The following is a 24,032-nucleotide window of genomic DNA, read 5'->3' on the forward strand; positions in this document are numbered from 1 at the left end:
CCTCAGAATGACATTAAAACAACCAGGGGATGGGGAGATCTGCTTTCATTTGGGAGTGTGTTGCAGAGCTTCGGGATGGCCCGGTTTGGGGTCACCACCAAGCGAGCCAGTGGCAAACACACCCGGACCTCCCCTGATGATCTTAACAAGTGGCAGGGTTTCTGAAGAAGGTGTTCTCTTAAATCGCCTCATTAACCCCAATAGAACAATTCCCTTATCCCAGAAAGAAAGGGCCCATGAGCCTTGCTGTCTGTCCCAGCTCTCAGCCAGAGTCACAGTGGGTGTGGCTTGTTCATCTCATTTGTCCTGGTGAGAAGGTTCCTTCAGTTGGATCCCTTGATGCCTGCTCAAGAGCTGCTTACCTAGCTGGCACTGGACTTTGCCATGGTGGAAGGAGAAAGTAGGCATTCCAACAACTCTAACATGGAAGAAAGGTAGAGCAGGGTTGGGCAAACTTGACCCTCTAGATGTTGAACTACAACTCCCACAACTTCCAGCCACAATTTATTGTGGCTGGGAATGATGGGAATTATAGTTCAGTAAAAGCTGGAGGACCCAGTTTGCCCAGTCCTGAACTAGAGGCTGAAGGCAGGGTCCTCACTGAAGGCAAGGATGGGGAAGTGGAGATGTTGTCCTTGGTGGAGGCTGAAAGTAGGGGGAAATATCAGACAATTTATGACATACACACCCCATCTCCCTCTTCCTTCCTTTTGGTAAATTGTTACCTGTAGTGAGAAGCACAGAGAAAAGGACGAGTCCCAGGAGAACCTGCATAGCGATAGGAAATGCACAGTGCACAACCTGGTGCAAATACTTGCTCTGATGAAACCAATGTTGTGTCCTGATGTGTCTGCAAAAGGGAATCCGTCAAGTAACAAGACTGCATCAGAAAAAAGTACTTGCTTATTAGCGAGCTTGACAGAGAGTTTCCCCAACATATACACTGCATTCACACAACCATGTATGCTTGGGTATGCATGGGCGAGTGAATGGGTGTGTGTACACACATGGAAACAGATTTGGACAAAGAGGGGAGTATGCCGGGCAACTTGGGTACCCCAAAACAATCAGAATTGGAGCAGCTGAAGTCATCTGCTGCCCTTAAGAGGCCTGGTGGGAGTCCAGCCCCTTCCCTAGAGCCCCTTTTATTGCCTCCAGGTCCCAAGAAGCAGAGGCAGAGCTGGGCTGGGACAGAGCTACTGCGACGATAAATATTTATATACTGCTTAACAAAAGTGCTCAAAGTGGCGTACAATGAAAAATAAAATAAATATGATGGTTCCCTGTCCCCAGAAGACTCACAGTCGAAAAAGGAATGACCAAGACGAATATTTATTTTATTTATTAATTTAAAATATTTCTATACTGCCCAAAACTTGCGTCTCTGGGCCAAACTTGCGTCTCTTTAAATGACAATGTAAATCATTTAAAACATCAAATCAACTAATAATTAAAATCATTTAAAACATTAAAAAGCATTTAAAACAATTGAAACCGAGTATTAAACATTTTAAAACTATACATCTAATCAAAAGCCTGGGTGTACAAATGTGTCTTCAGTGCCTTTTAAAAAGTTGCCAGAGATGGGGAGCCTCTTATTTCAATGGGGAGTGCATTCCAAAGTCCAGGGGCAGCAATGGAGAAGACCCGTTCCCAAGTAGCCGCCAAACGAGTTGGCGGCAACTGCAAATGAACTTAATGATCTTAAGAGGCAATGAACTTAATGATCTTAAGAGGCAATGAACTTAATGATCTTAAGAGGCCAGATGATCTTAAGAGGCAATGGGGCTCATGGTGAAGAAGATGTTCTCTTAAATACCCAGGGCCTAATAATATGTATAGGCCCCTTTCAACAAGATTTCTCAAAGTGGTTTACATAGAGAAATCCATATATAAAATGGCTCCCTGTCCCCAAAGGGCTCACAATCCAAAGAGAAACAGAAGGTAGACACCAGCAACAATAACTAGAGGGAGGCTGTGCTGTAGTTAACAAGGGACAGTTTTTGAGCTCCATCTCTGGCCTGGACCGGCCCAGCAGAGTGCACACCTGCAAGCAAAGTGCCTACCTGGCTTCTCACTGCCTCCCTTTCAATGGCTGTCCTCGGAAGGAGAGGGGAAACCAACCTGGCTTTTGTTTTTAGGCCTTCAGGCATTGTCAGCTCGTTGTGGTTCGACAGCTCCCATATTTAGGGGTAGAACCAAAATGTTTCCAAAGTAAAGCTCAAAAGAGAGTTCAAGGGTTTGGCGCAGAGGGGAAATGACTTGACTAGCAAGCCAGAGGCTGCTGGTTCAAATCCCTGCTGGTTTGTTTCCCAGACTATGGGAAACACCTATATTAGGCAGCAGCAATATAGGAAGATGCTGAAAAGCATCATCTCACACTGCACAGGAGGTGGCAATGGTCAACCCCTCCTGTATTCTACCAAAGACAACCACCGGGCTCTGTGGTCACCAGGAGTCAACATCAACTCGATGGCACAACTTTACTTTACCAAGAAGAAAGCGAAATGTGAAACAGAATTTCAGGGTGCTTCCCAAAGAGAAAATCTGAGAGGTTCTCAGATGGTTTCGCCATATCCTGACGAGTGCATTTCCACTAATAAAGGCACAGGGAGGAAGCTGGTAAAGTACGAGCCAATCTAACCATGAATCGTGATCTTTCATGTTCATATCCCTATAAGCACTATAAGCTGTCTCAAGGCTATGAGTGAATAGGGTTAGAGCGCCAATAGGATCGGAAATCAGCATTGGGGAAATGGATGAGACAGTCTGACTTACCCAACGTTCTTAGGGAATGAACGTAGAGTGCTACTCAGTGAAAGACAGGCAAGGAGTCCTTCTGTAGACAGACAGGGAGTCCTTCCGTAATTACTCTTATATGGCCTGATATCTAAAGAAGGGGTGGACTTAATAATCAAACATTAACTTAGAAAGAACTGCAGATGAAGAGTTTCTTTTTCAGGCATGCCATGCAAAAGAAGCTCATCAGGAGTTGCTAGCCTTTGTCAAAGGTAGATTGTTACCCACACTATGATCAAAGCAACCTGTACAAATGGTAATTTAAAAATGCACACTGGGGGCTATCAGCCAATTAGGGTTGCCGGATCTCCTGAGGCTCAGACTCTGAAAAGTCTTGGAAGTCAGGGATGGAGCCTGCAGACCAGGGAGTGGAGTTTGGGGTGGGAAACTTAAGGTCCATTTTTTAATTAAACAGTAATTTCCCAGGTTCATACTTTCAGATTTGGGGATCAGAGGTAAAGGGACCTCAGATTTCCTGTTACATATGAACTAGGAGGTGTTTTGAAGAATTGCATCAGGCATAAATTCATCAAGGACACTTAGTAACTGACTGTGGGGAGCAACATCTATTGAATTTCTGCCAGGATGCGTCCTTTAAATGTTGACCAGAAAGATCAAGGCAAAGTATGTTCTCATTGATCTTGATGATTTCAACATCCAGGAAATGTATCTTATCACATCCATATGCAAGTTGAAATTTTATTATAGGGTGGATACTGTTTAGGAAGGACTCAAAAAGGAGTAGATCATCTTCCGAGCCTGTCCAATTTATGAAAATATCATCCCAATATCTCTTACGCAGTCCAGTGAATTGGACACATCTTTTAAGATATGGGGCTGTTCAAAGATATCCATAAAGAGATTTGACAGCAATAGGGCAAAGCGACATCCCATCACCACCCCAGATACTTGCCAGTAAATCCGGTCTAAAAATTGAAGAGAGTTATATTGAAGTGCTATTGTTGCTAAATCCCTAAAGAATGAGTTAGTAGATCTTTTATCTAGCACAGTTTCTATAGTTTGTAATACCTCACCTTGCAGTATATTGGTGTACAGATTGATTACATCAACAGTAACCAAAAGACAGTGAGGAAAGAGTACCTTATATCTCCAAGGTGATTAAGAAAATCCATAGGGTCTCTAAGATAAGTTGGTATGCTGCTAACAAATGGCTCCAAAAATGATTACACATATATAGTAATTGGTTGAAAAATAGAGCCATACCCTGAAACTATAGGTCTACCAGGTACTGGCAAAATGTTTTTATGTATTTTGGGAAGAATATAAAAAAACGCTTTGTTCCAATTCCAGGAAAAATCCATAAGTATTTTAAAAAATATATCCCATAGGTAGACCCTCATCTAATATTTCCAAGATGATAGGATATATTCGATTGATGAGATCTCCAGAATTATATTTGTAATGTAATGGGTTGTTGAGTTGACTCTCAACTTCCTTAACGTAATCATCTCTATTGAGAATCACGGCTCCTTCTCTATCTGCAGGTTTAATTACTATATCCTGTTGGTTTTGAAGATTATATAGAGCCTGTTGTTAAATTCTAGTCAAGTTGTGCCAAATAGCCAGATATCTTCCCTCCACTTTCCGCCAATACAGTAGCATTAATAAAATTAGCAAAATAATTAAAACCAGGAGCCAGTTCAGCTCAGATTTAAAAACGGAGGGTTACAAAGTTAAATTGTATTATGGAGCTGCAGATCACACACTAAAAAGCCTCTCCAAAAGGACAGGTTTACACATGCTTTTAAAGCCCCCGAGGGAGGGAGCACATATAAATGTGAGCTGGAGATGTTGCCCCCCACCACCATCCAACAACACCCCAGCCAGCTGGCTCATCTGATGGGCTCATCCAAAGAGGCATCACAATAGAAACAGCCATACTGGGGGCGCATCAATGAGGGAGTCCATAATGTGCAGCTGGATACCTTTTGAGGCTGAGAGCAGATCAGCACCGTCACCAGACAGTGGCTGAAGTAAAGGACCTCATCTGAGGTTACCACTACCTACATCCCTGTCTGCCCCCAGCAATCAGCCAGAGTCACAGTGGGTGTGGCTTGTTCATCTCATTTGTCCTGGTGAGAAGGTTCCTGCAGTTGGATCCCTCGATGCCTGCTCGAGAGCTGCTTGCATGGTGAAATTCAAATCAATTCCATGGTTCCTTCCATGGCGAAATGTCTGAGAATTATCAGAAGCCCAATGAGTTTCTATAAGACAAGTGAATTTTCTCCGGGTGATGTCTGTACTGGAAATTGAGATGTCTTATTTACCTGCATTTACTTGTTCTCCTGTCATAGGCAGGTTGGAAGAGTCATTGCTGTCCCTTCTTGAAGCACTGTGATGTGACAAGCTGTGGTGGCTAAAATTCTCTCTTCCACACAATCGCTAAAGGCCAGAGAAATAAGTGCTCTAATGCATTTTCTTACCCTGTTCTGGTTTAATGCAGGAATGTTACTATTCCTGGTAAGGAAAGGTAAGCACAGCTGGGAGGTAATCACAGGTATTTACACATGTTGACTTTTTAAATGTGTTCTCGTACTAAATAAAATGTGTTACAGATGTAGATAACAAGAAAGGATTATATGTTGGGAAGAAGGACGTGTTTGGGCTCTGCTGTGTAATATGGGGCCTTGTGCAGAAGATATAGAGGCTCTTCTCATGATCGGTGATCAGCCAGTCTGCTCTGGGCAGACGCAGCAGACGGCCACACGACTGCCGGCTCTGTGAAGGAGCTGGCAGGGTCTGGGAGGATCGGGGGCCATGCGACCCCCGGAAGCTCCATTGGAGAGGAGAGCTGGTCTTGTGGTAGCAAGCATGACATGTCCCCTTAGCTAAGCAGGGTCTGCCCTGGTTGCAGATGAATGGGAGACTAGAAGTGTGAGCACTGAAAGATATTCCCCTCAGGGGATGGAGCCACTCTGGGAAGAGCAGCAGGTTCCAAGTTCCCTCCCTGGCAGCATATCCAAGATAGGGCACAGAGAGGTTCCTGCCTGCAACCTTGGAGAAGCCGCTGCCAGTCTGTGAAGACATTCCTGAGCTAGATGGACCTATGGTCTGACTCAGTATATGGCAGCTTCCTATGTTCCTATGCCCTGCGTGAGCATACTATGTGAGCACCACGGCTACTCATGATTTTAAAAACCAGGTTTGCGGAGCGCTCACTCCACAAACCCAGTTTAAGGGGAGGGGTAGTTAGGCGGGTTAACCGCCTGGAAGCCACCGGGCTCGCCTGCAAGCCCAGTGGCTCACACGGTCAGGTGAAATTGGGCTAGGCTCTCCTGGCCCAATTTCGCCTGATCGGCAGAATAGCCTCATAGTTTTCTCAGGACTGGTTGCAGAAAGTTAGATACTAGTGTTGTGCATAGAACTGTTCCAGGCGGTGCGATTTGTCTGAACCAAACTCAAACTGAACCACCGAGTCCACGTACTGGTTCTAACGAACCGGCTGGCGGTTCAGTTCGTGCCTAGAGCCAGGGTTGAACAGTTCAACGGGAAATGGAATCCGATAAGGATTCCCCTTTACAAGTATCGGGGGAATCCTACAGGGTTGAAAAAGGGCAGCTGGGGAGTCAGGCAGGAGGTTAACTTACACACTGCAGTGTCGCTACAGCTCCTTGGGGTGGCTGCGGCATTCCTTGCCAGCACTCCCCCCACCATCACCTTGGGCTGGCAGGGGCCCAGTTCAGGCCTCTGCACAAGCACAGAGGCCATTAGAACGACCTCCACACATGCGCAGAGGCCATTTGCATCACCCCACAAATTTGCAGCTTCCTATGTGCTTATCTTGTCAACACTTGAGGCCCAGGACAGGTGTCTCATGACCTCTCTATGGAAGGCCTGCATGACAGTTTGAATACGATTAGGTTTTAGGCAAAAATATGTGGAAACGCTATGGTGAAATCTGGCAAAGGTGCTCCATCTTCTTTTCCCTCCTTCCAGGAGTGTCCCTGTATTGTGAGACCTGCCAGGAATACGGGCATACCTGTTGGGGCCCAATGTGGCCTTGTACTGTTATTCATGAGAGTTGTGGTGTCACTCTCTCAGAGAGGACAGGAGGTAAGTGAATGGAAGCAAATGCTGTACACATGTAGAACAAATTCGGGATCAATTCAGACATCTAGTGAAAGGCGTAGTGCATTTCCATCTCTGTTTTAAAAAAAAAGATTAGCCAGGGAAGCCTCACCCAGATCAGAACCATGGCACAGTGGGAATACTCATATAATCCTTTTCTAATCCTGTGCCAGTTTGCTAATGAAAATCAGGGCATCTTTGAACAGGAAGGGACCTTCTGTCCTCTGCTATTCTGTTCAAACTGCCCATAAGGCTGAGGCCTTGTCAGGAACACAGGAGGCTGCCTTAGATTGAGTCAGACCTGGGGTCCATCTAGCTCTGCCTTGCCTACACTGAGTGGCAACTTCTCTCCAAGGTCTCAGAGGAGGGTCTTTCCCAGCCCCACCTGGGGCTCATGCCATGGATTGAATCCGGGATCTTCTGTGCGCAAAGCAGATGCTCCACCCTTGATGGAGGTGGCATATCTATCGTATTTATGTACCACCTAATATAGAAATCTCTAGGTGGTGTACAGAATTAAACATAATATAAAATATACAACATTTAAAATACAACATTAAGAAGATAAATATCATAAAAGATTTAAAAAACACATTAAAATTTTAAAATTTGGTCTCAGTTGAAGGCCTGGGGAAATCTATGGACTTTACAGCAGGGTTTGAAATTTAGTAAAAAACTGCAGGTTGGGTAGATTAGCTATGTTTGTAAGGGTTTGAATTTATGTTTTGAATTATTATTACAGCAAGGGTAAATTTTATAGTTGATGATTCACGAAGAGATGTGTGCGGGAAGTCCACTTTTTTGTGTGTATTTGCAATGAATGATAATATTACTACTGTTAAAATTAATAAAAATTGAATTTGGGGAAAAAAGAAGAAGGCCTGGGGAAATAGGTACGTCTTCAGGGTCCTCCTGAAAACAAACAGAGAAGGAGATGCTCCTATTTCAGCAGGGAGCTTATTCCAAAGCCCTGGGGCAGCCACAGAGAAGGCCTAGTCCCAAGTTGCCACCAACGAGTTGGCAGCAACCATAACCGGACCTCTCCAGATGATCTTAACAGGCGACAGGGTTCACGACAGAGAAGGCACTCTCTAAGTACCCTGGACCTAAGCCATTCCAGGGTACTTAAGAGAGCACCTTCTCTGTCGTGAACCCTGTTGCCTATTAAGATCATCGGGAGAGGTCTAGTTATGTCAGTGTTCCGTGAGGTGAGGCAGAAAGGGGGCTGGAAGAGGGAAGGCTGTCTTCTCCATCCTCCTTCTCCTCTCCTCACACTTCCTACTGGCAAGCGTCAGGTTGGTCCTGAAGAGCTGCTTGGATGGGCATGAAGAGTGGCAAGGGCTTGGGGAGATCTGGTCTGGTGGTAGCAAGCATGACTTGCCCCCTTTGCTAAGCAGGGTCTGCCCTGGCTTGCATTTGAATGGGAGACTAGAAGTGTGAGCACTGTCAGAGATTCCCCTCAGGGGATGGGGCTGCTCTGGGAAGAGCATCTGCCTGCTGGCATACAGAAGCTTCCAAGTTCCCTCCCTGGCATCTCCAAGACAGGGGTGAGAGAGACTCCTGCCTGCAACCTATTCCTGCTGAAATAAGAGCCTCCCCATCTCTAACAACTTTGAAAAAGGGAGTTAAGAAGACGAGTTTGTGCACCCAGGCTTTTAATGAGACTTGCCATTTTTAACATTTAACGTTGTGTTCAATTTTATTGTTTAGATGTTTTAATTTTGTTTTAATTTGCACTGTTTTGTTGTAAATGGCGGGCCATTTACAATAAAACAGTGCAAATTAAAACAAAATTAAAATTAGGTTTTGGGCAGTATTTACATATGTTACATACATACATACATACATACGTACATACATACATACATACAAACATACATACAATAAACCTTGGAGAAGCCGTTGCCAGTCTGGGTAGACAATACTGTGCTAGAAGAACCAAGGGTCTGACTCGGTAGAAGGCCACTTCCTTCCTCCCTATGTTCATTTTGTTGCCCTGCTGGCTCCCCAATAATCTGCCACTTGTGACCTCTTCACCTCACCTCGTGAGAGGACCGCTTCTCCTGCAGGATGGGGGGAAACCCTGAATGAGACCCTGGAGAGGAGAGCCCTGGAAAACCCGGGAACCCTGGAGAGGAGAGCTGGTCTTGTGGTAGCAAGCATGACTTGTCCCCTTAGCTAAGCAGGGTCTGCCCTGGTCCCACCATATGAAAGGGAGATTGGAAGTGTGAACACTGTAAGATATTCCCGCTAGAGGATGGAGCTGCTCTGGGAAGAGCATCTAGGTTCCAAGTTCCCTCCCTGGCTTCTCTAAGACAGGGCTGAGAGAGACTTCTGCCTGCAACCTTGGAGAAGCCGCTGCCAGTCTGTGAAGATAATACTGAGCTAGATAGACCAATGGTCTGACTCAGTGTATGGCAGCTTCCTATGTTCCTATGAGACTCGGGACAGATGTCACCACCAGTTAGAGTGGGAAATGAAACTGGTCTCCATGGACCAATGGCCTGCTTCATCCGGTAGTATCAGAGTTGTGGGACACTCACTGAAGTTGCTGCTTGTCAAGCGTTGTGCCCACCCGCAAACCGTCCCTTCTGTTTAGAAGGTCTCATCTCCTTTTCTCACCCCTGTAGGGAGAAAGATTGTTTTTAAGAGATGCGTTTCATCCAGTAAGTGTGGCACAGGTCTCACCCGTGTCAACTTCGGCTCCAAAGGCATAATAGCCACCGTGCTTACCTGCTGCAGTGGAGAGGAATGCAAGAACCCTCCAACCTCCAGTAGGTCTCTGCTCAGTCCCTCTGTCCTCCCTTCACTCTCTCATGCCATCTTCAGCTCTACTGTATTTTAGATAGCCAGTGTGGTGTAGTGGTTAGCCTAGGAAGATCTGAGTTCAAATCCCTTTTCAGCCATGACATTCACTGGGTGACTCTGGGCCAGTCACTTATCTCTCAGCTTAACTTAACTCACAGGGTGGATGTGAGGATAAATATAACCATGTTATACCACTCCAGGCTCCTTGGAGGAAGAGCGGCATAAAAATAAATAAATAAATAAATAAATAAATAAATAAATAAATAAAATAATGCTATTGACTACAACTCCCATCACCCCCAGCTGTAATAGCCTTTGGCTGGGGATCATGGGAGTTGTAGTCAACATCTGGGAATCCCTGTTACAGGAGACACTGGTGCCTGCCGTGTTCTCCTGTAGAGATGTACACGAAATGAATTTTTTTTATTCATTTTGAATTTGAATCAAATTCCAAAATTTCATTTTGAATTTGAATCAAATTTGAATCTGGTCCAAATATTCTATTTGAATTTCATTTGAATTTGAATTGATTTGACCGTTTGGGCTTATTTTTCTTTCTTCTTCAACCAATCAAGGGGCCTGAATGGTTTTTTTTAAGTGCCAAATGGCTCTCAAATCTAATTCGAATCGAATTTTGAAAATTTGATTTGAATCAAATTGCCTTTTGAAGGGGTGATTTGACTCAAATTCAAATCAAACAACAACAATTATTTATATACTGTTTTTCAACCAAAGTTTCCATAGCAGTTTACATAGATAAATAATAAGTAAGATGGATGGATCCCTGTTCCCAAAGGTCTCACAATTTAAAAAGAAATATAAGATAGGTGCCAGCAACAATCACTGGAGGTACTGTGCTGGGGGTGGATAAAGCAATTTTCTCTCCCCCTGCTAAATAAAGAGAATCACCATGTTTAAAAAGTGCCTCTTTGCTCAGTTAGCAGGGGCTCGACCACTCAAATCTCCCAGCTTTAGGTGATCAAATAAATTCAAATTCGAATCAATTTGCACACCCCTATTTTCATGTTAGCCTCTGCACTTTTTATAACTTTGCTTGCTTGCTTTCAATGCACTCGGGGCAGTTAATAAACAGGAAGAGAAACAATCAAACTCAAACAATAATACAGTTAAGAACAAACAATTTTTAAAAGCCCCAAACAATAAAACAGTCAATAGTCAAAACGATAAAACTGGGAATCAGGGCAATTGACAAGCATCATATGTTCAATTCGGCCAGTCCCGAATTGACTGTTTGTGAAGCAATAAATAGACCAACTGTACTTAGCGACTATGTCAGTCTACGATCACTAGTCCAAGGCAAGCAAGAAGACTGGCATGAAACTTATTAGACACGTTCCCACGACCTTATGGGGGTAGGTTGGAGGGTCAGGGAGCATCTGCCCTAGTAGTAGCAGACAGTCAGAATCCCTGTTTAGGTCAGCAACCCAAGGAATACGCGAGTAAGTCAGGGAAGGCGTCCATTGCTTGGATCGGGAGCTGAAAGGAAAGAAGGTCTTCCAAAAGCCTTGCAGGCCTTCCCAGCGTGCTTTGCACTGCCCATAGACTGGAAAGCCTCGTGACATCAGCTGCTGCCCGATTTGTTCATTATTTATTTATTTATTCCATTTCTATGCCACCCTTCCAAAAATGGCTTGGATTGGTTTACACATTCCTGGTACAATTTCCCTGGTGAAACAAACATCCTATCTATGCAGGGCTGACCATAGGGACAGACCGCCCGCAAGGAGGACGACAACCCGGGGCCCCACAGTTTTAACCCCCACTAAAATTAATTGGAAGGGTGCCCCACACTGGCTGATTTCCCTCAGGCCCCACACCCCACCACGGCTCTCAAGAACAGCCCTGTATCTATGGAATTTCCCTGGCAGAGTCACGATCCTTTCAAGCTGACCGTCTCCTCTTTCTCACAGTGCCGCCCATGAACACCACATTAAATGGGAGGAAATGTACCGCCTGCTACGGTGTGCACAGCCGTCACTGCAAGAGAGAAGTCGTCCAGTGTGCTGGAGATGAGATCTATTGCCTTAAGATGACTGGGGTGGCAGCCTTAGGTAACGGATGGTGTAAACAGTCTCTCTCTCACACACACAAATGCTGTGCCATTATTTTCCAAGTAAAGGTAAAGTGTGCTGTCGAGTCGATGTCGACTCGTGGCAACCACAGAGCCCTGTGGTTGCCTTTGGTAGAATACGGGCAGGGTTTACCATTGCCTCCTTCCGCTCAGTATGAGATGAGGCCTTTCAGCATCTGCCTATATCGCTGCTGCCCGATAGAAGTGTTTACCATAGTCTGGGAAATACACCAGCAGGGATTCGAAATGGAAACCTCTGGCTTGCTAGTCAAGTCATTTCCTGTTGTGCCATTAGGTGGCCCAGTTTCCATCATTGTTTTTGTTGGTAGTGGGAAACGGGGGGGGGGATTTCAATGGGAATGGGTCTCCCCTCAAAATTGCTATGGAAATTCGAGGGGAGTAGGGAAGAAACCAAGAACAGTCCTGCTAGATCAGGCTTAAGGCCTAGCTAGGTCCAGCATCCAGCATCCTGAGGCCTGTCTAGCATCCCAAGGCCTATCCACATCCAGCATCCGGCGGCCTATCTTATCCAGCATCCGACAGTGGCCCACCAGATGCCTCTGAGAAGCCCACAGGCAAGAGGTGAGGGCATGCCTTCTCTCCTGCTGTTGCTCCCCTGCAACTGGTATCGAGAGTTACCTTGTCTATGAAGCTGGAGGTGGTCTATTGCCATCAAGTCTAGTAGCCATTGGTAGACCTGTCCACCATGAATTTGTCTCAGCCCCTATTAAAGCCATCCAAGCTGGTGGCCATCACCACGTCCCATGGCAAAGAATTCCATAAATTAATTATGCACTGTGTGAAAAAGTAGTTGGTCCTTTTGTTGGTCCTAAATTCAAGTCCCAAAGAGCTTGCTGAGTCTAGCGGTGGCCGATTTGATTGTTTAAGCATAAGGAACCCTTGGGTGGAAGTAGATAGCTACTCATCTCTACATTTTTCTCCAGGGTCAGCCCTTCCTTGAGGCAAATTTCTCTCGCTCTCCACTCTCTCCACACCATGCATAAATGTGTCGACACGTTTTACGAACTTGATGGATGGACCAATGGTCTGACTCAGAATAAGGCAACCTCTTATGTTCCTCAGCAAGGAGATGATGCAAGAAAGCCTCCTCTGGGTCCCAGCTTCCATCTCTCCCAGAGGCAGCTGGTGTGGGCGCCTCTCGGGAGGCGGCGGGAGGCACCTTTAACTAAATTACTAGGTACTTACCTCTCCTCCCGCCACACCTGAAAGCCGTTTGGAGCAGCGGCACACTGCCCAGCACCCGCTGCGGCAGAGGATCAGCTCCGCCACTCAGCTGCCCTCTGTACATGCACAGAGGCCATTTGCTGGCCATGCAAATGGTCTCTGCCTGCTGAGTGGCAGAGCTGATCCTCCACCGCAGTGGGTGCTGGGCAGCATGCCCCAACAGCTTTCCGGTGCAGCAGGAGGAGAGGTAAGTATCTTTTTTATTTGATTTGATTTGATTTGATTTGATTTGATTTGATTTGATTTGAAATATTTCTATACTGCCCAAAACTTGCGTCTCTGGGCGGTTTACAATTCACATCCTTTAAAACATCAAACCAATTAACAATTAAAATCATTTCAAGGGTGAAAAACATTTAAAACCCAGTATTCAAATTATTTAAAACGATCAATCTAATTCAAAGCCTGGGTGAATCAGTATGTCTTCGGTGCCTTTTTAAAAGTTGCCAGAGATGGGGAGGCTCTTCTTTCAACAGGGAAATTTCAACTAAATTTCAAATGCCTCCCATCGCCTCCCCGGTGGTGCCCGCAACAGCCGGCACTGTCCTCCCCTGCTCTCAGAATCTGCTTCCTGGCTAGATAATCCATGACAAGCCATCCCAAAGAGAAATAAAGAAGGGAGAGACAGAACTCCCAGGGTCCTGCAGCCTTCCTGATCTGACTGCCGTCTCCATCCATTCTCTCTGCAGGAAGAGAAATCATAGAGGTCTTCATTATGGGCTGTGCCAACAAGGGGATCTGTGACGATTTCGAGAAGGGTTTGATCTCTCTTGCCGGGGTCGATATCCTCGGAAGAGGCAGCTGCGTCCTTAATTCCAAGGTGGCCTCTGGGATGGATTGCACCACGTCAGGATTGTTCAGACGCTTCTTGCCGTTCCTTGCTGTGTTCCTGTCCACCAAGATGGCTTCTTGATTTCTCTCCATTCTAGCAATCCTGAGAGCCGCTCTGAGCCCTGAGCCATCCCTCCTGGCCCCTTGCCTGTGCCTCTACAATCATGGACAATGCTACCCATGTTCATTTTCAAGTCAGGCAAACATTTTCTTATGTTACTGTAAAAAAAACACGACTGATAATGAGAAAAGTGAAGTGAGTTGTCCAGGCTCCTCTAGAACCCAGATCCCGATCAAGTGGTCCCATTTTTCCACCTCCTGCCAAAGATGCTTCCCACAGATGCCACTGCTGCTCCCCACAGAGTCTTCACCCCCAAATATCTCTCTCCTGTGCAATCATGTTGCCAAATTCCCAGTGATGAGGAATTCCCAGGAACGAGGGATTCTCCCAACCTGTGTGGGCTTCCAAGTCTCTTGGAATGTGGATCTAGGCAACAACCTTGTATGCACACGGACGGAGGAAAGTGGGCTAAGGGAGCCCAGCCTGGTTTCCCTTATATGTGTGAACTGCCTAATTCCACCCCCCACCCTCCACCCTGGGGGTTAGTGGAGCAGGCACTCTGCTATCCCCATTTCCTGGATTGTGAATTGCCATGGGGTGGCTCCACACCATGGTGACTCATGAGGAGACCCCTGACCAGGAGGCTACCACAAGTCTCCCGATGTCGGGGGTCTCCCCAGAATGCCCCGCGCAATCACGCGGGACACTTTGGGGCTTCCAGGGGCTAGGCAGCCCCTGATCCCCACCACCCCTACCAGCTCCATGAAGGAGCCAGTAATCATGTGGTTGGCTGATCCGGCCAAGCCACTCATGTGCAAGGAGACAGGCCTTGGCCCGCTCTCCCTGCTGAACCCCACCTGGCTCTCCACACTGCTCGTGTGGAGAGCCTCGTAGTCTCCCATTCAAATGCAAACCAGGGCAGACCCTGCTTAGCAAAGGGGGCAATTCAAGCTGTCGCCCACAAGACCAGCTCTCCTCCCACGCCTTATGCTGGGTCAGACCATTGGTCCATCTAGCTGAGTGTTGTCTACACTGATTGGCAGTGGCCACAGACAGCTGGTTACAGGAAGGAGTCTCTCTCAGCCCTACCTGGAGATGCTACCAGGGATTGAACCTGGGACCTTCTGCAGGCAATGCAGATGCTCTACCACTGAGCTACAGCCCCAAGTGGACTGGTTCATCACTAGGAAGAAGGAAATAGAGGAAGGACAAAGTAACCCAGATGATGCTGGTGTCCAGAGAAAGGGGTCGATGGTGGTGAAGATGGGCAGAGTTCCTTATGATGTGGGCTGGGCGGCATTCTTCGATTGTGGATAGTGTATAGGTGGCTGTGCCAGAAAAAACGGACATCTCCCCACTCTGCTCACAGACACTCTGTGTAGCGCAGCCTCTGGCGGCAAATCTTGAACTCGTAGCCGCTGCCAAGAGAAATACAGGAGATCATTGCTCTATTCACACAGTACTTTCGACACATATACAGTAGGGTAATTCGAATGTGTTCCGAGCTGTTCCATGAGTTCCACAAGACCAGAGGAGAGCTGGTCTTGTGGTTCCAAGCATGACTTGTCCCCTTAGCTAAGCAGGGTCCACCCTGGTTGCATATGGATGGGAGACTTGATGTGTGAGATCTTCCCCTTCTAAGGGGATGGAGCCACTCTGGGAAGCCACAAGACCAGCTCTCCTCTAGCCCCATTGTCTGTGTAGTCCTTGATTTCTCTGCATGTGCAGACCTATTGACTATTGACTGCTGAGTTACTCTTTATTGCATTTCATGCAAGCCAGCTCTGTTCCTGTCCCTCCTCCTGGTTTCCCCCAGAAGTCTTGCAGATCTCCAGGTGAGTCGAGCTCCATCTATGTCAACCATACATCAATTTGATTCGGAATGGTTTTTCAGAGACTTACTGATGTTGACTAGTGACTCTAGGGTGCCGGTGATGTAGACACAGTGGTTCTCAGAACCGGTACAGTTCACAGTCCTTTCAGCTTTACATGAAACGGAATCCTGCGCGAAGCACACTGGGCATTGGAACCCGTTTTGTATTGTATTGATCGGCGGTACTAAGATAAGAGGAACAACCACAGCAATCAGAATACTTAATCAAAAGGCCCAATGTTCACCCCATCTCCTTACGGACTCCAGGAGGTGTCATGAGGGGTGTGCACGGAACCGGCTGGCACCTGTTTTAGGATCAGGTCCAACCTGAGCTCTATGAATGGGTGGGACTCCTCCACAACCCCTCCATTTGCAGCCAGTCTTCACTGGTTCAACAACGTCTTCATACCCAAAGCTTGCTAGTACTGGGTATGAATAAAATATGGTACAGAGAGAAACAAACAGCCAGGTCACAGTGTGCACCACCTCTTCATTTCTGCCGTTCTTTTATTTGGAAATAGAAAGGCTGTATGCCACTCTAGCCTCCTGTGCTAACTCTATGGTTTCCTGCTTACTGCAGCGCCCCCTGCAGGTCTGGAAGCTAATCCTCAAGGCCAGGCAGATCAGCTAGGTTAGATACGCACATTTCGCTGATTCCCCCTGGCAGTTCTCAGTCTTGCAGCACAAGGCACTCCTCCGCAGTATTATCCCAGCACCAACCGTCATAGTCCTGATGCCAGCTCTGCAGGCTTGATATTCTGTACAGGTCTTCAATGTACCTCTCGATCCCACCATGCCTGTTCCAAGAAGAAGAATGGTTTTTTTAAAAAAAATTTCTGTTAAGAACTAATCTGCCTACTTTCCTTTCCCTTTCATCTTAATTGATCATTATCGTCTTCTCAAGTTGGCCTACTTGCGTCTCACATGTCCACACATCCACCATCTTGAACTGGGGTGGATGACATCATCACAAGCGACGCCATTGAGGTGTCTCTGTGTAACATTAGGGCTATACTAAATTTGGTCAAAATTGGTTCCTACTTGTGCCTCAAACATTCATGTGCCCACCACCTTGAATTGGGGTATATGACATCATCACAAACCATGCCGTTGAGGTGTCCCTGTGTGTCCCTACAGTGCTACCAAATTTGGTTCAAATGGTTTAAGTGGTTCACAAGTTAACCCACTTGCATCTCACACATTCACGTCTACCATCTTGAACTGATGTCATACATCCCAGGATGACATCATCACAAACTATCTCATTGAGATGTCCCTACGTGTCCCTACTTAACAAAGGGGATAATTCAAACTCGGGTCCCCAGATATTGTCGGACTGCAACTCCCACCATCCCCAGCCACCTTCAGCCATTGTGGCAGTGGATGATGGGAGCTGTAGTTCAGCAGCATCTGAGGAACCAAGTTTGAGAACCTCTGGGTTAAAATAAAACCAAGATCAATCAGTTTGGGCATCATGACTGAGCTTGTCTTGTTTTTAACCTCAATTGGGTGTAGAATTCTTCTGAAACTCATGTGGGCAGGGGAGGGAGGCGTTCATGCTCCCAAGACTCAAGGATGTTGAACAGAAACAAGATGTCACAGCAATTTTGCATTATGCCTGAACCAGCCCATTATTTTACAACAGGCTGAGAAGTCTGTCAAATCATATTCGTTAAGAGTAACACCGCCACCTACTGGCTAATCACTGTCTCTACAGTCAGTGGCACTAAAATTGAGCCCCATTGAGTTTGCCTACCAAAGTTGGTCTCCCCTAAGAAGCTACCGCAAGTATCTTCACCCAGGAAGCAAAGCCGCTTCTCCCCTTGACAGGTCGCCCCTGGAGCAATGCAGTCTTCACAAGATAGCAGGTCCTCTGAGGAGAGAAATAAGAAAAGGTTCTGGCTGGAGTTAAATTCATAAGCCATCATTGTCGTGGTTTGGCTCTGTCCAAACTCCCCTCTCCTTAGGGGAGGAGAGCTGGTCTTGTAGCAGTAAGCACAAATTATCCCCTTTGCTAAGCATGGTCCACCTTGGTTTGCATTTGAATGGGAGACTATGTGTGTGATCACTGTAAGATATTCCAATGTGGTATAGTGGTTAGCGTGCTGGACTAGGACTGGGGAGACCCGAGTTCAAAGCCCCATTCAGCCATGAGACTTGCTGGGTGACTCTGGGCCAGTCACTTCTCTCTCAGCTTAACCTCCTCCATTTCTAGCTCTTTATTAATAATGTTTAATTGGAAACCTTTTAAAATATATATAATTCTACATGTGTCTTTAGCTTGGCCTTTTTAACTTGTTTAACTTTATTGGTTTTTTAAAACATTATTATTATTATTATTATTATTACATTTCTATCCCGCTCTTCTTCCAAGGAGCCCAGAACGATGTACATGGTTATGTTTATCCTCACAACTACCCTGTGAAGTAGGTTAGGCTAGGAGATACGTGTGGCCCAGAGTCACCCAGTGAGTGTCATGGCTGAATGGAGATTTGAACTCGGGTCTCCCTGGCCATAGTCCGACATTCTAACCACTACACCACACTGGCATCATATTTATTTTATTAATGTTGTGAGCCATCCCGAGCAGTAGTGTACTGGAGTGGCCGGGTATACGTAGTTTGTTTAAAGCAGGGTGGAGAGAGAGAGAGACAGAGAGAGAGAGAGAAACAAGCATGCCTCCGGTCTTCCTCACACACTTTCTCCTGCCCCCGCCTGCCTCCCAAAGCTTATTCATTTTGCAGCTGCCTTCCATTCAACATTATCTCCTGGCTAACCTGTCCAGGAAACACATTGGAGTTGTGCCTTACCTGCAGCTACCAACGTGAAGAAGGCGGAGAAGACGAGACAGGTCTGCATGGCAGCCACTCTTGATGAGACCGCGGTCGAGGCCTTTGAGCAGTGCAGAGCAACAAGATCTCTGGAGTGGGGATTTCGGGGCGGGGTGCCGCTGTTTACAGTTCAGACAGAAGTGAATCCGCGTCTATCTGGCCTACCGACATGAACCGGAAGGCTCAAGCTGATCTTCCACTCTGTCAGGGCTCAAGCCAGCCATGAACACTGTGCAAACAACCCCTCCTGTGACACCTGAGAGATAATGGCAAAATCCCGTTGTTATATTCACGGTATTTACAAAGGCAGCACAAGGAAGTGAACACTATAAAAAGGAGTGTTGTTTTTCCCCCTTCAAACGGCTGTTTCCTGCTTCATGGAACAGTGTCTGTGTCTTGTGGTCTCTTTCTTGTAAATGGCCATCAGCTGACAGAATGGTGAATAACTTTCGGCCCAGATCCAGGTTTCTCAAAGCAGGAGGTGAACTTCCCTATGGACATACAGGTAGCTCCCACAAGAGATACTAGTTTGTCCCTGGAGTGCCACTTGTGGAAGGCACCCCCTTGCTTCAGAACATGCATTAGGGATGTGCCCGAACCGGTTCGGCGCCTCCTTAGGGAAGCGCCGAAGCGGCTCGGGCACCTGCATCCGAACCGATTCGGCAGGGTAGGGATTGGTTCCTTTAAAAACCAGGTAAGCAGGTCCTTACCGGCTTCTTCGCCACCCCACTTCTTTTCTGGGTGTGGCACTTGCTTTCCAAAAGGCCGTGCGCGACTACAGTGCTGCTCCCAGCAGATTGTGTGCAACATCAGGACACACACAGTAAAAGGCAGCTTCTTACGGTCCCATGTTCCTATAGCTAACACCTGCTGTTTGCTGCTAATGCCAACACAGACTGGGGAATTCTTTTCCAAAGGCGTCTTGCTTTCAATCAGGTTTCCACTTGTGGGTCTTTTTTAGTGTTCTTTAACGACGGTCTCTCCACCAGTATTCCCGGTAGCAGAGATTTCCAGATGTTGTTGACGACAGCTCCCATAATCCTAGGGATTATGGGACTACAACTCCCAGGATGATGGGAGTTGTAGTTGACAGCATCTGGGAATCCCAGCAATGTAGGGGCAGCTATATGGTTAACATATCATCTAGTTTGTCCCAGCAGCTGGACACTGTTTCTACCACAGCATGCTGAAGTGATCTACTGCCTCTCTTGTAGAGTTTCATGTTTGCCTGGAAATTTCCCTTGCTCTTGCCAACACCACATTAATCACATTTGGCTTCCATTCCCTTGCTTAGTGTCTAACATGGCTCCTCAATCCCTCCCAGGCATGCATTTATTTACAAAATGAGCACTTTCAATCTTGAAAGCAGTTTTGCATTCCGGACTTCTGCCCGAAGTAGAAAGTTCTAAGGTCAGCGTTTTCACAAGGGAGTTTCCATTGTGAGGAGTAGGGTGCCAAAAACTCTCTTTTGCCTTTCCTGTCTATTTGTAAATAAGTCTCAGTCAATGTAGAAGCCAATGTTCTTGGATATTCAAAGGAAGCATCAATCTAAAAAGAATCCAGTAATCTCTCTCTCTCTCTCTCTCTCTCTCTCTCTACACACACACACACACACACACACACACACACACACGTGTGTGTATACACACAGTGTATATATATCCCAAATTCCACAAGTGTGTGTGTGTACACACACAGCAAAATTCCACAAATATATATCTTTAATATAACCATTAAAAAAAACACATTGCTGGAAAATCTAAAATATACGCCACGAATAACTAAGTAAACTACAAGAAGCAATAGCATAATGCAAAAAACTACCCATGTGGTAGGGTCATGAAAATACTAGCAAAGTATGTCCAAAATCCAGTCTCATCCATATCCAAAGTTATGACGAAATTTCAGAAGGAGATACTTCAATTTTACCACTCTTTGGATATCTAGTATGTATCTTCTTCTCTACATTGATGATTTATCTCCTTTCGGAATTTCACCGTAACAATTGCAAGGAAGCAGGTTCCAAGTAGATATGTGGAGGAATTTCCTAACTGTAAGAGCTGCTCTACAGTGGAAGAGTCTGCCTAGAACAGAGTGGCTTGAAAGGGAGGATGGGGAGGGCAAGTGCCCCCTCAGACCAGAAGTTTATCCCCCACCCTTCCATTTCTGTTTCAGAAATCTAATCTAGCAGACTCCGGCATAGAACTCCAGGATCTCTTCCAAGTCTAGAATCCTATGACTCTCGAGCAGGAGCCTAGTTTCATAGCCAACTTTCCTTTCACACAATAATACCAATCTCGTATCTGTGTCAATAGACTGACTGGGATATGAATCAAGCATTCATTCTGCAGTGCAATCGCCTGTTCATTCCTGTTCTGGAGCAGATGAGCATCTGTAGAGAAATAAATGCGTAACGGGAGCACACACTTCATTTCCAGCAATAACTGGAGGCTTTTAGCCTATAAGCAGCCGCAGATACTCACCAGGAGCGAGGCAGCTAACCAAGAGGGAAACGGTAAGAAGGTGGATTCCAGATGTCTTCTGGGGCTAGAACTCTATTTGTTTTTGAAGTGCTGGATGGAACTACGCCTCTTCCTTCCCCTGATGAAGCTGGGTGTGTTTACAGAAGAAGACGATGAAGAAGACAAGCTGTGCCTGGAAAGGGGCGGAGACAAAAATTTCCCCACCTTCTCCCTACCCTGCCCCAGCAGAATGCACTCAGGTCGAATAAAACTGGTGACCTAGCAGATTGCCTGGCAGCGCTTTATATTAGGGTGGTCCTAACCAATTCTGAAAGATCAGGGAAGAACATAGGAACATAGGAAGCTGCCATATACTGAGTCAGACCATTGGTCTATCTAGCTCAGTATTGTCTTCACAGACTGGCAGTGGCTTCTCCAAGTTTGCAGGCTGGAATCTCTCCCAGCCCTATCTTGGAGAAGCCAGGGAGGGAACCTGAAACCTTCTGCTCTTCCCAGAAGGAAGAGCAGAAGGGACTACAGACTTTGCATGCATTTGATAAAATGCTCTCTGGTCAGAGATCTGCAAAAGGAAACCCACCCCTTGCCAGCCACACCCACATTCCAGTCCATTCCAGTTTGGGATTCTTGTGTTTCCAGAGGATCATGCTGCCACTTGATTTCCCACACACACACACACACCCCACACACACTCTGCAGTTTGTAAGAAAGTTTGGAAGTAGGGATGTGTACAGACAGGCTGTGCACTCCCTGGGGTGACGTGTGTGTGTGGGGGGGGTGCCATTAAAGAACAGGTAAGGCGCTCCTTACCTGTCCGCCCCTTTTCCCCCTCTGGCATGTGAGTTTGAAAGAGATGCACGGTGCTGCAGTGTCACCTCCTGCAGCCCCAATCGGCGTTCGCATGCAGGGCGCACATGCACTGGCCATTGGTATGCCGACACCATTCGGGGATGCAGAAAGGAACACGGCAGCCTCGTGCATTTCTTTCAAACTCGAGCAGCAGCGGGGACGGGATAGGAACATAGGAACATAGGAAGCTGCCATATACTGAGTCAGACCATTGGTCTATCTAGCTCAGTATTGTCTTCACAGACTGGCAGCAGCTTCTCCAAGGTTGCAGACAGGAATCTCTCTCAGCCCTATCTTGGATATGCTGCCAGGGAGGGAACTGGGAACCTTCTGTGCAATCCCCAGAGCAGCCCCATCCCCTGAGGGGAATATCTCACAGTGCTCACACTTCTAGTCTCCCTTTCACATGCAACTAGGGCGGACCCTGCTTAGCTAAGGGGACAAGTCCTGCTCGCTACCACAAGACCAGCTCTCCTCTCTCATAATTAAGTTTCTCCTCACAACAACCCTGTGAAGTAGGTTAGGCTGAGAGAGAAGTGACTGGCCCAGAGTCACCCAGCAAGTCTCATGGCTGAATGGGGATTTGAACTCAGGTCTCCCCAGTCCTAGTCCAGCACTTTCACCACTATACCATTCATCAGGAAATAGGTAAGGAGCACCTTACCTGTACTTTAAAGGCACCTCCTCCCCGCCCCGCCACCTGTCATGCTCGCTCAAAAGGCAGCATTCATACCTTGCTTCCACACAATGAGGCACTTCACACGATTGCTGTGAAGTGCTTGAATGAGGTCTGCGGGGAGAGTGGGCTTAGGCCTCCCCACAGACGATCGTGGTGGAGCCTTGGGCAGCCAGATTGGCCGCCCACACGACTGCTGGCTCCGCCATGACCAGCCACACACACACACACCCAGAAGTTCCAGGATGCCCCACGTGAGCTCGAACTTCTTCGCACACCTCTAGTGCCGCCTTGGATCTGGCAGTCCTAGTGAAGCAAACTGCCTTATTGGGATCTCTGCCTTACAGTGTAAGATACACTGAACCTTAGTACTGGAGTTGTGAGCTACATTCACTTCTGAGAAAGATGTCGTCACGGTCAGTAAACCCAAGACAGAGCCATGTTTCACCCAGTCATCCTGGACCCTGGAGCTGAATGTGACCAAGATTCAGACCTCCGTTTATCATGTACACACATTCACGATTCAGAACTCCGTTTATCCTGTACACACATCATGAGTGCCCAGGACCTTTGGGTTTCTTAGCCTGAAATGTCGTTGTGCTTGCTAAGCCCGAGACAGATCTGTGTTCCAGCCAGTAATTGATGTCTCTGTAACCGGATGTGGTCAGGAACTGTACGTTCCATGCACAGTATTTCAGTCCTCAGAGCTGTAACTCGTGCTGGCATGGACTGAGAACTCACCATCTCATTCACACACATGGTCCTCTGCATATATGCCTGCCTCTACGTTCATCGCACACACAAGTTGGCGCTTCGGCCTTGGAGATTTGTGGTGCCATGAAGACTCCTCTGGCTGGCTGCCTCCTTTCTGCTCTGCTGGCTACGGGTGAGTTGGCCATTTTAAAGCCATGGAACTGTCCGATCACTGGTGACCTTCTCCTGCATCACAGAACAACCTTCCTTGGAAAATGCTCTTTTCTGACTGCCTGTGCAGGCTACTAGTCCATGCTGAGTTTATATGAATATCGGGGCTTATTTAACTGTCTCTAGCCAGTGCTTTCCTTGGGAAGTGGAATGCACACCTTTGCAAGTATACAGAAGAACACAAGAAAAGTCATGCTGGATCAGGCCAAACAGCGCTTCACCAGATGTCCCTAGGAAGCCCACAGGCAAGAGATGAAGGCATGCTCTCTCTCCTGCTGTTGTTCCCCTGCAACAGGTATTTGGATGTATCCTGCCTCTGAGAATGGAGGCAAAGTCTAGTAGCCATTGATAGACCTGTCCTCTGTGAATTTGTCTAAGTCCCTTTTGAAGCCATCCAAGCTAGTGGCCATCACCACATCCCATGGCAGAGAATTCCATAAATATTAATTAGGTGCTATGTGAAATAGTACTTCC

General features: G+C 46.8%; 2 protein-coding genes across 4 annotated transcripts; one reads left to right on the forward strand and one right to left on the reverse strand.

The window, feature by feature from the left end:
• Positions 1–4,758: 4,758 nt before the first annotated feature.
• LOC128332494 (phospholipase A2 inhibitor gamma subunit B-like) lies at positions 4,759–14,109 on the forward strand. 3 transcript variants are annotated; one of them, XM_053266812.1, is made up of 6 exons: positions 4,759–4,951; positions 5,115–5,317; positions 6,757–6,873; positions 9,519–9,662; positions 11,628–11,768; positions 13,723–14,109. In XM_053266812.1, exons 2-6 carry the CDS (start codon positions 5,230–5,232, stop codon positions 13,944–13,946), a joined length of 714 nt encoding a protein of 237 aa, XP_053122787.1. In that variant the 5' UTR covers positions 4,759–4,951; positions 5,115–5,229; the 3' UTR covers positions 13,947–14,109. The 3 variants fall into 3 exon arrangements, with proteins under 3 accessions (XP_053122787.1, XP_053122786.1, XP_053122788.1); XM_053266811.1 differs by having other exon boundaries at positions 4,759–5,317; XM_053266813.1 differs by having other exon boundaries at positions 4,759–5,290.
• A 654-nt stretch (positions 14,110–14,763) lies between these two features.
• Positions 14,764–21,300, reverse strand: LOC128332493 (phospholipase A2 inhibitor and Ly6/PLAUR domain-containing protein-like). Its single transcript, XM_053266809.1, has 6 exons — positions 21,113–21,300; positions 18,609–18,885; positions 17,555–17,671; positions 16,443–16,595; positions 15,828–15,983; positions 14,764–15,343 (listed from the first exon to the last, which is right to left on the reverse strand). Exons 2-6 carry the CDS (start codon positions 18,655–18,657, stop codon positions 15,081–15,083), a joined length of 738 nt encoding a protein of 245 aa, XP_053122784.1. The 5' UTR covers positions 18,658–18,885; positions 21,113–21,300; the 3' UTR covers positions 14,764–15,080.
• Positions 21,301–24,032: the final 2,732 nt, after the last annotated feature.

Source organism: Hemicordylus capensis, chromosome 7 (genome assembly GCF_027244095.1).
Source record: "Hemicordylus capensis ecotype Gifberg chromosome 7, rHemCap1.1.pri, whole genome shotgun sequence".
Taxonomy (NCBI): domain Eukaryota; kingdom Metazoa; phylum Chordata; class Lepidosauria; order Squamata; family Cordylidae; genus Hemicordylus; species Hemicordylus capensis.